This window comes from Oncorhynchus clarkii, chromosome 24, assembly GCF_045791955.1.
Source record: "Oncorhynchus clarkii lewisi isolate Uvic-CL-2024 chromosome 24, UVic_Ocla_1.0, whole genome shotgun sequence".
Taxonomy (NCBI): domain Eukaryota; kingdom Metazoa; phylum Chordata; class Actinopteri; order Salmoniformes; family Salmonidae; genus Oncorhynchus; species Oncorhynchus clarkii.
In genome coordinates, this window is record NC_092170.1 from 4283842 (window position 1) to 4298333 (window position 14492).

The following is a 14492-nucleotide window of genomic DNA, read 5'->3' on the forward strand; positions in this document are numbered from 1 at the left end:
ACCAGATTCATGACCGAATTTGCCTGGTTCTGAGTTTGACTTCTTTCTCTCTCTCTCTCTCTCTCTGTCTCTTTCTCTCTCTCTCTCTGTCTCTTTCTCTCTCTCTCTCTCTCTCTCTTCTTCTCCCTTCCCCCTCTCCCGTTCCTCAGTGGAGCATGCGTGTCTCTCGTCCCCCTGTGCGAACGGGGCCACCTGTGCGGAGGAACCGTCGGGTTTCAGCTGTGTCTGTGCGGACAGCTGGACCGGACACACCTGCGCCGATGGTAATTAGCGCCAATCAGCACGGCTGAGATTACCCGCGATTGGAGCCGAGCCAGTGCCAAGATTCTAATCAGTGTCCAGGATGAGACTGATTTGCACAGAACATAAGCGACACAGTAATCAGATACAGATAGAAGCCATTACACCACTGGTACAAACACATTAACGACGTGGAGTCAACCATGCCCCCCCCAGTTGTTATGTGTGTCAGAGAAAGAGAGAAATAAATAGCCCACAAAAAAAGCAATCGGCACAGTCACATGCACCCGTTACCCATTCCGTGTGTCCCTGGCCGTGTCGCTTCAAAACAGGTAGAGCAGGGGTGTCAAAGTCAAATGGACGGAGGGCCAAATAAAAAAATCAGCTACAAGACGAGGGCCGGACTGTTCGAATGTTCATTGAAAAATTTTTAAATGACGCATATAGTCTAGTGAACCTAATTGAACCTACTGAAAACCTAACAAATATATTACAATATGATCAGATAAATAAAGCAATATTTTCTTATGGCTCTGTCAGTAATCTTTAATTTTCAACAGACACAAAAGACAAATTTCCTTTATATAAATATCCCCATAACATGAACATTAAATGAAAGAAACCGGTATTCAAGGCACCATCAGTAGACTATATTTTCTATTTTAGCAAAAGTGGGCTAAATTTACTTCAAAGAAAAAACAATAATAGCAATTTTCTATCATCCACTCAACTGAAATATTTTTAAAATATAATTGGATTGAAATACAAAAAAATAAAGTGCAAAAATCTATTAATCAAAAACAACACTTTGTTTAAGGAGAAGTAACATGCAGTGAAAACAAATATTAAATTTTAACTTTTAAACTTGAACTGAGTAAAAACTCTAAATATGTGATTGCACAGTAATGTTCACTTGTTTGAGGTTGAGGGTGATACTTGGTGGTGTCCCATCTTTTCCACAAGTTCATCAATGTTCGGGGTAAGGCTCTGAGCTGAAGAAATCCTCAGAATTGAGTGGAGGTGTTCAGCAGTAAGTCGACTTCTGTGTGATGTTTTGTTCAGGTTCATCAAAGAAAACAGTTGTTCACACAGGTATGTGCTGCCAAACATAGACAACGTTTGAGCAGCCTGGATGCGCAGCTGGGGCATTGTGCCGGGGAGGAAACGGGCAAACTCCGCAGCACCCACTGCCGCATATTTTTCCCTCAGTGCATCATTGCATTGGAGGTCAATCAACTCCATTTGGAGGTTTGGTGGTGAGCTTTCCACGTCAACAGCAAATGGGTTACCGAGCAGTTCCAACCTGCTTTTTTGTGCTTCAAAGTCAGCAAATCGGCGTCGAAAGTCAGTGGTAAGCATACCTATTTTATCAGCCAACTGTGTGCTCGGGAACGCACTGGTAGAGAGCTTCTCTTTCATGGTCTGGCAGCTGGGAAAGTGGCTCAAATTTTCTTTCCGCATCTGCGTCTCCCACAGAGTCAGTTTGGTTTTAAATGCCTTCACTGTACTGTACATATCAGAGATGACACGATCCCGACCCTGCAGCTGCAAGTTTATTGCATTCAGATGACTCGTAATGTCACACAGAAAAGCCATTTCACACAGAAACATTTCGTCTCGGAGTTGTGTTGTGTCTTTCCCTTTGCTGTCCAAGAATAGACAAATCTCCTCACGAAGCTCGAAACATCTTTGAAGCACCTTTCCCTGGCTTAGCCATCGCACCTCTGTGTGATAAGGCAAATCACCATGCTCCGTTTCTAACTCCGTCAGAAATGCCTTGAACTGGCGGTGATTCAAACCTTTGGCTCTGATAAAGTTAACTGTGCGCGTGATGATGCTCATTACATGCTCCATTTTCAAGGCTTTACCGCACAACGCTTCCTGGTGTATGATACAATGATAAGCTGTCAGCTCACCTGTCGCGTTTTCCTCTTGCATCTTTTCCCGTATCTTCGCCACCAGTCCGCTCCTGTGTCCACACATCGCAGGTGCTCCGTCGGTTGTCAAACCCACGAGTTTTTCCCAAGGCAGCTCCATCTCATTTACACATCTTGACACCTCTTCATACAAATCATGCCCCGTAGTTGTGCCATGCATAGGACGTAAAGCCAAAAACTCCTCTGTCACGCTTAGGCTGGAGTCCACTCCGCGGATGAAAATTGACAACTGGGCAATGTCAGAAATGTCGGTGCTCTCATCCACAGCCAAGGAATATGCAATAAAATCTTTTCCCTTTTTCACAAGCTGCTCTTTTAGATTGATGGACAACTGGTCTACTCTCTCGGCAATGGTGTTTCTGCTCAGACTCACATTTAAAAAGAGTTGCCTTTTTTCTGGGCAAACTTCGTCACAAACTTTAATCATGCAGTTTTTGATGAAATCCCCCTCCGTAAATGGCCGGGCTGATTTAGCGATCTCTTCTGCCAAAATAAAACTGGCCTTGACAGCAGCCTGGCCTTGTGATTTGGCTTTTTTGAACAGAGCCTGTCGAGATTTGAGGCCTCGTTTTAATTCCTCTGCCTTTTGTAGCCTTTGTTCCATGTCCATATTCTTGTTTTTGTCCGCGTGTTTCGTTTCATAATGTCGTCTCAGATTATACTCTTTCAGTACCGCCACACTTTCTCCACACAGAAGACACACAGGTTTTCCAGCTACCTTCGTGAACATATACTCCGACTCCCACCTTGTTTGAAACCCCCGGTTCTCAGTATCCACCTTCCGTTTTGCCATTTTTGATGGGTATCTGAAAGTTAATTTTACTGTGATGCTGACGACTGCTGTGCCAATAAATATTGAAATGAAGCAGCCTACTGCTCGGTGCGTCACCTTTGCATTGTGGGAAATGTAGTATTGGTGCGTGTAAAAGATCTGCGGGCTGCCGGCTTGCTGCGGGCCGGTTCTAATAATAAATCAAGATCATCCCAGGGGCCGTAAAAAACCTTCTTGCGGGCCGGATGTGGCCCGCGGGCCTTGACTCTGACATATGTGAGGTAGAGCTTGCTAAGCTGGGCAGGTTAACATGGGGTGTGTTTGGGGTATATGAGGGCCCGAGGAGGATGTATTTTGATCTTTGCCGATTAGCCAATTAGCTAACAGGCTTAAGCATTTAAGTTAAGATGAGTGCTTGGTCTTTAGTTAGAATACCAATCACCACTGACTACCTTCCCCCTTCTTCCCACAAGTTAACAGGGGCCCACACAGCTTGGAGAATGTTCCACTTCACCATTACGGGGGGGGCATTGAGGTCACAAGTGTTTGGGTGGATTACAGGGTCAGTCTGGTCCGGCCTCTGATTCTGAGGCCACAATCAAAAGATCTAGTGATCTCACGTGTGTGTGTGTGTGCGTGCGCGTGTGTCTGTGTGTTTGTTAGTTAGTTTGTTTGTTTGTGTGTTGCGTATGTGTGTGTGCGCGTGTGCACAACGCAGACACAGCGTAAGATAATATATATAATATATAATAATAATAATAATCAAATAGTTGTCATTTAGCAGATGCTTTTGTCCTAAGTGGTTTAGTCATGCATTCATAAATGTTACATCTGGATATCTAAGCGCTATCTGTAGAAACATGCAGGGTTCCACTTTGTCTCTTTTAACCCCCATGTTTGTTTATGGTGTAGGTCAGCAGACAGTCAGACAGGTACAGCAGATACACTCACGGGAAATAATGACTGTGCCGCAGGTGCTCTCCCTTACTCAGTGAGGACAGAGGGGAACCATAGCCCCAGGTCACAAACTCACTCACTCTCCCTCCCTCCCTCCCTCCCTCCCTCCCTCCCTCCCTCCCTCCCTCACTCCCTCCCTGTCTCTATCACTGCTTATTTTTTTTTAACGTGTGTGGGAAAGTATGAGAGTCTGGCTGTGTGCGAAGAAAGAAGGCAATTTAGTCTGTCTGTCTCTTTCTCTGTCTCTCTGTCTCTCTCTCTCTCTCTCTCTCTCTCTCTCTCTCTCTCTCTTTCAATGGACACCGTGTTTACAAGAACATTCTCCCTCTCTACCTCCCTGTCTCCCTCTCTTTCGTTATTTATTCCTCTCTCTCTCTCGCTCGCCCTCTCTCTCAAGCAATTTCTCCCTCTCTCTCTCCCTCTCAACAGAAATTCTCAAGGCAATTACATTGTAGTAATGATGCCAATTAGAATGCTATTATTCATTGAGCGTTTGTTGACAACATGGCAAACAGCTGAACTATCTATCTACTGTTTGTCACTGGGTGGGAGCACGAAGTCACACACACACACACACACACACACACACACCCTGGGGGACAGACTGTCGGTTCGGGTACTAGGGCATGGATGTCGGAACCACAACACAGCTCAGTTTTTCGACGTGATTTATATACTGGACATTAATTAGAGGGTACTCTGCTTGTTATTGACTCGCCCCCTGGGCTGCGGTGGCTTTGAATGGGTTATTGTGCAGGTTTGGGGTAAGGGTCAGGATCATGGAAACTGGTATGACTATGGGGTTAGGTAAATGGGAAAGGGCTATGAGAGAGGTGCTGACTGAGGAGAAATGTACGCCACAGTGGCTCTGCATGGAGAGAGAGAGAGAGAGAGAGAGAAAAAAACAGTGACCGCATTACTAAACAAATATGCCATGTTAGCCTATGGGTTCACCCTACCTACCTCCTTCCCAGCCTGTCGTTTCTATCCGTTCCCTCTCTCTCTCTTTCTGTCGTTCTCTCTCCATATATTCCTCCCTTTTTTTCTCAGTTTTTAATTACTCTCCAGAGAAGTGGAACGAGGCGTGGCTGCTCCCTCCTCTCCCCTATCCCCCTTTCCCTCTCTCTCTCTCTCTCTTGCTCCCTATCTCTCGCTCCCCTATCCCCGGATGGGAAAGCGAGCTTAGGAGACCCGGTGAGGTGTGAACATTGCGCAGGAACCAGAGCAAGAGAACAGGGGGATGAAAACCCGGCCGCGAGCATCCACATACCAGCGCGACGATTAGGAATACACGCATGCATCGCTGACGCACATACAACTGCGCACACATTTGCATTTTAACATTTATATCCGGGTCATTTTTCGCGAACACTCTAATCTAGAACGACTCATTACGCTGGCGAATAAGAAAGCTGAGAACCCCCCCCCCCCCCCCCCCCACACACACATAAAACGAGCAATAATAGGACAAACAAGGGTAGGTAAGAATCACGCTGAACACACCAATTGGTCGGTCGATTAATTGTTCGGTTGTTAGGTGGATTCATATTTTTCCATCTCTCCTCAGGGATGTTGAGGTGTGAGTTACTGGTTATTTTATTGTTTGCCGTATAATCAACTTACGTTCTTGATTGATCGGTTCATTCATTGAGTTCTCTCTCTCTCTCCTCTTAGCGGCGCGGCAGTGTGACTCAAACCCGTGTGGGCGCGGGGCGACGTGCCAGGAGTCTCCAGAGGGGTTCCGGTGCCTCTGCCCCCCCGGCTGGACTGGCAGAACCTGCCAACTAGGTCAGTGAGATGGACACGCTATGGAACACTAGTCGTCCGCAAGAGCGACCCTCTTTGGCGTCGATACGTAGTATGTCCACACAAAGCACTTCAAGCTAGAGAATCCAGGCCACCAGATCTAACTCGGTATGCGTACAATGTTACACTGTGTCCATTAGACCCCAGTACTCTCGTATTGAGAAGAAATTCCCCAAAGCCCTGATGCATATTAGTTCTAATGACAGATGATACTTCAGTAGGGGGTCGGCACGCACACACACACACACACACACACACACACACACACACACACACACACACACACAGACAGGCTTGGGGCTCATAAGGTCCGTGGAGACATATTTCAGGATGACAGTCTCCTTATATCCCTCTGTGTTGAAGTGATATGTCACACTGACACCTGATAATCCCCTACAGTTCCACTTCAGTGTGCGTGGTACATTGCTCACATTCACTTGTTTGCACTCAACACACACACACACACACCACAGCCCAGGCTTTAGCTCCGACCCACAGGACAGGTTCCCCAAAATCCTGACCCTCAATCTGGGTAAAACAGACTCAGTACACACACAGAGAATATACTTGACATAGTTCTGTCTCTGGGTTCCTTCCCAGTCTTCACTGGCTGAATCAGTGGCAATCCCCTGCCTTCAGGCTGTTCCTACAAAGATCCACGCTCCCTGTCTCTCTGCTCTTTCTCATCCCTGGTGGTAAAATCCTTATGGGGCTGACAGCAGCAGGGTTTCTATTACCTGACTGCTTCCTGTCTCCTGATTTGATGGTGTCACACCCTCATTCCGCCTTGCTATCAGAGACCTCTCTCAGCTCCAACACTCTGGAGTCTGGCAGAGGGGACAGAGACACGAGTACTTCTATAGCCATACTGGAGGTGGTTCAGCTCCCTGGGGTCTCGTGTAGGAGTTGAGACGCCCACACACAGACACACGTAGAGACACACATGTAGAGACACACACACACACACAGATACACACACACACGCAGAGACATACATGTAGAGACACGCACGTAGAGACACGCATATGTAGAGACACACACACAGATACACACACACGCAGAGACATACATGTAGAGACACACACACACACAGATACACACACACACGCAGAGACATACATGTAGAGACACGCACGTAGAGACACGCATATGTAGAGACAAACACACACACACAGATACACACACACGCAGACATACATGTAGAGACACACACACACACAGATACACACACACGCAGAGACATACATGTAGAGACATGCACGCACATTTCAGTCACCGCAGCCTTTGTCATTGTTGTCTAGCAAGTTTGTTCTTTCTCTTTTTAAGAGGTTTATTGCTCTCCGTATGTGTGAGTTGTGCCAGGCTTTTACAAAATGACTGCTGCTGTAAATTGGCCCAAGCTACAAGATTGTCCCGAGACCCCACCAGGCATTTTTATTGATGTCTTCTCTCTCTCTCTCTCTCTCTCTCTCTCTCTCTCTCTCTCTCTACTTCCCATCTCTCTCCACAGACACCAACGAGTGTGACACGGGTGTGTGTGTCCATGCCCGCTCCTGCCGTAATCTGATTGGTGGATACCTGTGCGATTGCCTGCCAGGCTGGGCGGGGCCTACCTGTGACGTCAGTGAGTATGAGGTTGAGGATGGAGCAAGATGTGTGCCATTGTGTGTGTGTGCGCACGTGCGTGCGCTCATCTGTATTTATCTCTGCTCTGTAGGGAACAGCAGCTGCCAGGGGTTATGTCTAAACGGAGGTCACTGTGAGGACTCTGTGTCAGGCTCACACTGCCTGTGTGTACCCAGTTTCTCTGGGAAGCACTGCCAGACTGGCCCCAGTCCCTGTGACAGCACCCCCTGTCAGCACGGAGGCCAGTGTGTGGACAAGGAGGGCAGGGCGGAGCTGTGTAGCTGTCCCATGGGCTACTCAGGGACGTACTGCGAGGTCAGACTCCATTCTCAGATTCGTCATCTTCCTACTGGTTTTCTGAATCTTCCTCACATATTTTGTTCTTGTTAATATTTTCCAGATGGTGGTGGATCTGTGCAATCCCAACCCATGCCAGCAGGGGGTGCCCTGTCAGCGCACCGACGGGGGGTACACGTGTGCCTGCCCCGAGGGTTACTATGGTAATGAGTGCACGAGCCTTAAGGACCCTTGTCATGGCCAACACTGTCCAGGTGAGTCGTAGTGGGACTACGGAGATGTTTTATTTTATTTTTCACATTATGTGTGTGTACAGGTGTGTTTGTTAACTAACTAACATGCCTCCCTCTCTCTCTGTCTCTCTGTCTCTCACTAGGTGCCATGTCAGACCCGGCTCGTGGAGGGGTCCATCTCTACATGGTGTTGGTGGGAGTGGCAGCGTTAGTAACGGCGTGCGGTTGCGCAGCCTGCGCCCTCCTCCTCTCCCGTCTCCACCGGCGACGGAAAAAGACGCAGGGCGGGCCCCAGGAGGAGGGCATCAACAACCAGAGGGAGTTCGTCACCCTCGTCCGAAACCTGGACCGCCCTGCGCCCCTCCTGCCCCCTCTCACCCCCAACACCACCGCCCACACCCCTGTCCCTGTCCCTGTACCTCGCTTCTGCGAAGAAATCGAGCTCACTCTGCCCCCCTCCCCGGCCCCCTCACACCCCTCCCCTGCACTCAAACCATCAAACCACGCCCCCAAACAGGACATCTCCAACCGTGAGAGGGAGAAGCTCAACCGCTTCCACTACTCAGACAAACAGGAACTGGAGGTGTGACCTTTGGACCTTTCAACTGTCTAGAGGCTTTTATTATTTTGCGCCCGCTTTTCTCTGACCGGGCCCTGGCCCCGGGCCCCGGCGCCGTGGCATGTTGCACAGGTTCCTGTGGCGATGACCTCACCCCGACCCATCCCTCTGTGAGTTGACTCCTCATCTTTTGTGAGCTGATATTGTCATCTGCTAATTGGCATAAATTATTGTTGAAGAATGCTGGGCCTACGAGGTAGCTAAGCAGATCTATTTTGGGGACCGACCTTGCCAACACCCAGAAACAGCATGGCGGGGAACTTTTTACATCATGCCCTTCTGAACTGCTGACCCCGAAGCTAATCTTATGAGGGTTGGCCTTTGAGTTAAGAGTCTGGCCTGTGTCCGAGTGTCTCTGTGTTGTATGGGGACTCATGTAGACGGGAACAACTGTGAGGAGCCCTGTAAGCCATTCCCCAGGTTTTAATGTCCCTCTGTAGGCACCCCACTGCCCTGGTTGCCCTGGAAGGCCTGGATGGCCTGTCACCGACATATGTAACTGGACCTCTACAGGAACTCCAGCCCTGCGCTGTTGCCTTCTGGGCGGCAGCAACCGACAGGGGATGTGAGGGAAGGGCAAAGTGGTTTTAATTCCAATTAGTCCATTTCCACATTAATTATTGAAGGATAAACTGTGGTATAATTATTGTGTGTGTGTGTGTGTGTGTGTGTGTGTGTGTGTGTGCGTGTGTGTGTGTGTGCGTGTGTGCGTGTGTGCGTGTCTGCGTGTCTGCGTGTCTGCGTGTGTCTGTGTGAGGTGTGTGTTGGTCTCTGTGTGTCTCTGTGCGTCGGTCACTGTGTGTCTCTGACACAGGCGGACAGCGTGTGTCAGTCTGAGGTGTGTGTGTGTGTGTGTGTGTGATAAGCATTACAGAGCTTCATGCCTGTTGCCAGGAGAAAGAGAGAAAATGACTGAAGGCGCAAAAGAGGAGAAAAAGAATCAATAAATGCAACCTTTAGATAAAAAAGAGGGAAAGGTTCGACAAGAGAGTAGAGCCTGACCCCAATCCATTTGAACCAGGAGAGAACTGAGTTAAAACATGACACTGTTGCCTGTGCGGTCTCTGTAACACACTGCGGTTGTCAAAAGATGTAAGATGTTTTTTATACCTGTGTGTAAAATAGCTCTGTTGTGTATATATGTTGTACATATTGATATGTTTTTTTTTTGTACTGTGGTTTGTCTCTGAATGTCGCTGTTTTACTTTGCTTTATTTGTCCTCTCTCTCCTTACGTTCGTCTGGGGCTGCCAGCGGGTGTGGATTTGTAATTAAAGTGCATTTACCTTCCAAATCCACGTTTGTGTCGCAGAGTTATTTGTATGTCTCAGATCCAACACGAATGGATCGGGGGAACGGGTAGCTTTCGGCAATCCTGTCGCGGCAGATCCGTGAGTTCAGCACGGGAGGTAGAAAGGAAAGACATTTTCAAAGTGTTCGAATGGGTCATGCAGTTCTATGGCTAGTAGCGCCGTTCAATTCCACCAGTACTGGGAGTCCAGAGAGGATATTCCATCATGAAGAGCATGGCTCTAAGCCACCATGACCGTGTCACGAGGTCACACAACACACCTGACCGGCTTTGATTTCATTGCCTGTGAGGGACTTTGTTAGTAAGTCCCTGTATGTTTATGTTAGAGAGCAAGAGATACTGTAAGTGGGTTCACAATACAGTGAGAATTAATATGTGATATATACAGTATGTGTGTATGTTGTGAGAAAGTGAGTGAGAGGTCAGAGCAGTTAGTGAGCAGGCTTATGACTATGACGAATGTGACCCTTGCCCTTCTCAGACAGGCTAAAGGGTGGAAATGACCATGGGCTTCCCGTCCACACCCTGGCCACAAGGAAATGTAGGAAATAGAGTTTCTACCCAACACGCATGCACACACACACACAAAACCACTGCATTGTAGAGACCTCTTCACACCTGCTGTGCAGCTCAGGATGACTCCATAACCCACCCATCATCAACCAAGCAAAGGTCAAAGTTCCTCATTGTACAAAGTTTTAAGTTCCTCGTTCATCAATCATCCATTAATTTTGCTATCATACTATTTCAGGGTATATATCACACATTCCATTTACGGTGATGTATCCTATTGTGTGTACTGGTACTCGAGTGAGAGTTTGTCCACTTGGCGTCTCATTGGTGCCTGTATGTCCGCCCCTGCAGCTTTGAATCCATGAACTGGGGGTCAAGGTTAAAATGACAGAGGGTGGTTTTAATGTTTCTGCTAGTTCCTCTAGGTCTATTTTGAGGAGCCCAGAGACCACTAGCTGTTGGAAACCTGTAGCTTCCATTCTGACCTCTCAATATTCTTGTCAGAAATTCACTTTGGAGTGGTTGAAAGTAGCGATAAAAGGATAACGTTCCCGACAGGTTTCCTCGTGGTTCTATTTCAAATCATCTTCTACTCTTTTTGGCCATTTCCTGGTGTTTTGTGGTGGGAAACGGTGAGGTTCGAGAATAATAAGTCAATGCTGTGACTGATAGATGTTAGGCTGGAAATGTTTGAACAATTATATATGTTTTTGTGAAGCTTGCGTTCAATTGCCACTCCCTGTTGAACACAACAAGCTTCCTGTCACAAGGGGATTTATGGTTGATTTAAGAACCCTGTTACTTTGTTTGGCACTGAATAGGAACTTACTATAGTCATTTTTTTTTTACCTCTTGAAATGGGAAAATTTGTTTTTTATCAAGTTGAAAATGTTTCCCTCATGCAGAAGGTTAAAATGAGGTGAAATTAAACTTCATTTTTTTTAAACAAATTAAGCTACACTTCTCAAAAGGTACCGAATCGGTGGAACAACCCCCTTTTCAATATCAACATAACTCACAAGTAGGTATGATAGGTATGATAAATATAAGCCATTTGTCCCTCAAAGGTGGAATTTTTGGGAGACATTTATATTCTTCAATATGTGGCACTTCCAACTGAATATGAACACTACAGATCTCACTTTCTTCATATTACCATTCAAAGCAGCAGGGCAGGTAGAATCATGTCAAAAGGGTACTCATTGAGTTTTGCTACAGGTTCATCATCTGGCAATGAATTCAGAGGAACGAGAGAATGATTAGGTAAATGAACCACAAAGAAATGACAGGTTATGTAGCGCCATCTGGTGGCCAATAAAGGTAGTCATTATGTTAGCAGAAAACACTTTTGCTTTTATACTAGTTTGCAACACTAACTATTCATCTGTGGCTTAGTGCCAGTAAATTAATTGTTCATATAATTTTAACTTGATTAAATATTTGTTTAAATACAGAAAATGTGCCAATCAATCAATCAATAGTGAGCTTCACTTGAGTTTATCTGCAGATTTTCAATACAAGTCTAAACAGTTTGGCTGCGCAGTCTAACTTAGTTGTCACCCATCCATTATAGCGATGCCATTCCATTCATCATGGATGTCAATATTTCCATAAGAAATATTGGTGGCGGCTGTAAAAAAAAAAAGGCCTTCCTGCTCCCCTCCTCTCTATCTAACTTCTCCTCACAGTTCTCTTAGTTTCCCTTAAGTCCCGTTAGTTTGGCTGAGCAATTTAACTTAGTTGTCACTCACCCATCATAGCGCTGCTATTCCCAACCAATCAGAGTGCTTGGAAATGTGCATCTGGATACTGTAATTAACTATGTTTAATTGTTACCCGATTAAATTAATAATGTAACAATGAACTCATTAGGATCTGGGGCACCACGAGAGCAGTTATTTAAAGAGTTACCATCTCCCGAATGAAACTCTAAAAGGTCTTTACCTATCACATCTATTAACAGTCAACTTAATAATCATAACCTCGTAGCAAATTACCATTCTGAACAGTCGTAACCTCCTTGCATCTGCAAAAGCCCAAGCCTTACTTATGATTCAGTACTACACAAATTGGTTTAATTATTTATTTACTAGCTAATTAAATGGGAACACAGGATAAACAAACACACTCATTGACTGGACTTAATACGCTGAAAACAGGTCCCTAGCAGAAAGACAACAACATGGATGCTTGTTAAAGAAGAGATGGAGAGGGAAAGAGAGGGACAGAGACCCTTAACATTGCCACATTCGGAAACAACTGTCACCTACAGTAGCCATATACATTGCACACAAACCACCTCCCGCTTTGAGTTAGAAATCATGAATGTATTTACGTGAAATGCCTGGGTTCACCGGGGTGAGAGTAGCGTAATACGATGGTTTGAGCAGAGTAACAGGATGTTCCAACTTAAATTCACTTTTGAAGAAACTTTACTTAGGACAACTAATCAGCCGTACCAGTGTTTGTCCGGGAGATGAGTTTATCATCACCTCGTGTTGAGATTCAAAGTTCAAACCGTTTTAAACGTGTGGCTGCCACTTCATGCTTTTCTGGTCCAATGTGTTTGTTTCTTAATCTTTCATTTACACCTTTTGCCAGAAAGGGGTGGCTCCGGCAGGCTGACACACTCTCTGACTTCACTTCAGGGCAGTGACTACTCCCGGTGCAAAGTTATGTAAAACACTTATCTCTTATGGCTTCTCAAATCACATCCCTCTCTTAATAAAAACACTTTCATCTTGTGTTATATTACATGCACAATTCATAGTATGAAAACTTCATATATGTTGTGGGTATACTTTCATAGTTACAGTATTTCCTTTATAACATATTTAATGTCATCACAAAATAACAAACAAAATGACATTAGTATTCTATAGTTCGCCTCTGACCATTCCCCACGTTCTATGTTAGAAATACTGTTCCAGTAGTTGCTTTTGAATGTGTTCAAGTGTCAGCAGGAAAAAGGTCTGCTGAGACAAAGCACATTACTTTGGTGAATTTGGAGAGGGAGAGCCTGGATCTTCTCCTTGATTTACAACAGGACGTGAGTTGTTAATCCCCACTAGTTATTTCCATCCCCGTTTACTGGTGAGAGGGGGTCTGATTGAAGTTATTCATTGCAAACCTGATCTGACCTATTTGGATTCTCATGAACAGTCATGACATACCAAAGAATAAGAAAAATAACCTACACACCATTTTGACAACATCCCACTAACTTAGAGTGAGGAGATGGGGTTAGCAGAAGGTGATTCCGACAACGGAGAAGATGGCAGAGGTGGAGGCTGAGTTCGAATCAAGCATCGTGTCGAGTAAATGTGGTGAAGATGAATGTTCTGAATGGACAACAATAGTATCAAAAACTGGAACAAAAACTAAATTGTCTAAAATTGGAGTGGAGGATACATGTACGAATGATAATGAATCGCTCCTTGTTGGGATGCGTTTTTGAGTAAGCATGCATATGTGGGAGACCCGTTTGAGGTGTCAAAAATGGTGAAGTATGCGCTTGGAAAAGTGGAGTCTGTCAGAAGAACAGAGGAAGATTGCAGAGGGCTTCAAAAAGAACAGAAGTGTTGTGTTTTGATCTTCGGAGTAGAGCACCTGTCAAAGGAGTCATCTCAGGAGTGACGACAGATGTTCCGGTTGAATACCTGAAGAGAATTCCTGGGGTGGTTGGTGCCCGGGGTGAATAGAGAAAAAGAAGAAAGCCTGTCGTCCTGTTGTTTGTTCATAAAGAGCAAATACCAATGCATGTGGTTGGTTATGTTAGATATGCTGTAAGAGCTTTTGTCCCCAAACCACTCCAGTGTAAGAATTGTAAAGGATATGTCCATGTTTCAACAGACGGACAGAGTATACTGAAGAACGGTGTGCAGAAGGGCAATGGTGTTGTTGGTGGGGATCAATATCTTGAGTTCCTGGAGTGCCCTATAAGGGTAAAGGAGATTGATGTGGCAAAATATAGAGCGGTCAATCTAATCTCCTATGTGGAGGTGATTAAAACAATTAAGAAAACAAATGATGCTGGTGAAGATATTAGTAGTGGTAGAAGATATTTACTACACAGCCTGTAGTAAATGTTTGCTTCCAGACAAAAGATACCCTGTTTGTTAAAAATGTGGATTTTGTTGCGTTCATTGCTACAGTTACACACTGTAAGGCACGAGTCTCAA

General features: G+C 45.7%; 1 protein-coding gene across 1 annotated transcript in view; it reads left to right on the forward strand.

Moving 5' to 3' along the window:
• LOC139382955 (protein jagged-1b-like) overlaps positions 1-9780 on the forward strand; it is a 53309-nt gene extending 43529 nt beyond the window's left edge. Inside the window, exons 8-13 of the mRNA XM_071127230.1 lie at positions 150-263; positions 5581-5694; positions 7223-7336; positions 7430-7653; positions 7739-7889; positions 8012-9780. Of these exons, the coding sequence (XP_070983331.1) occupies positions 150-263; positions 5581-5694; positions 7223-7336; positions 7430-7653; positions 7739-7889; positions 8012-8457 (1163 nt within the window). The 3' untranslated portion in view covers positions 8458-9780. The remainder of the gene's footprint in view (positions 1-149; positions 264-5580; positions 5695-7222; positions 7337-7429; positions 7654-7738; positions 7890-8011) is intronic.
• The last annotated feature ends 4712 nt before the right edge of the window (positions 9781-14492 follow it).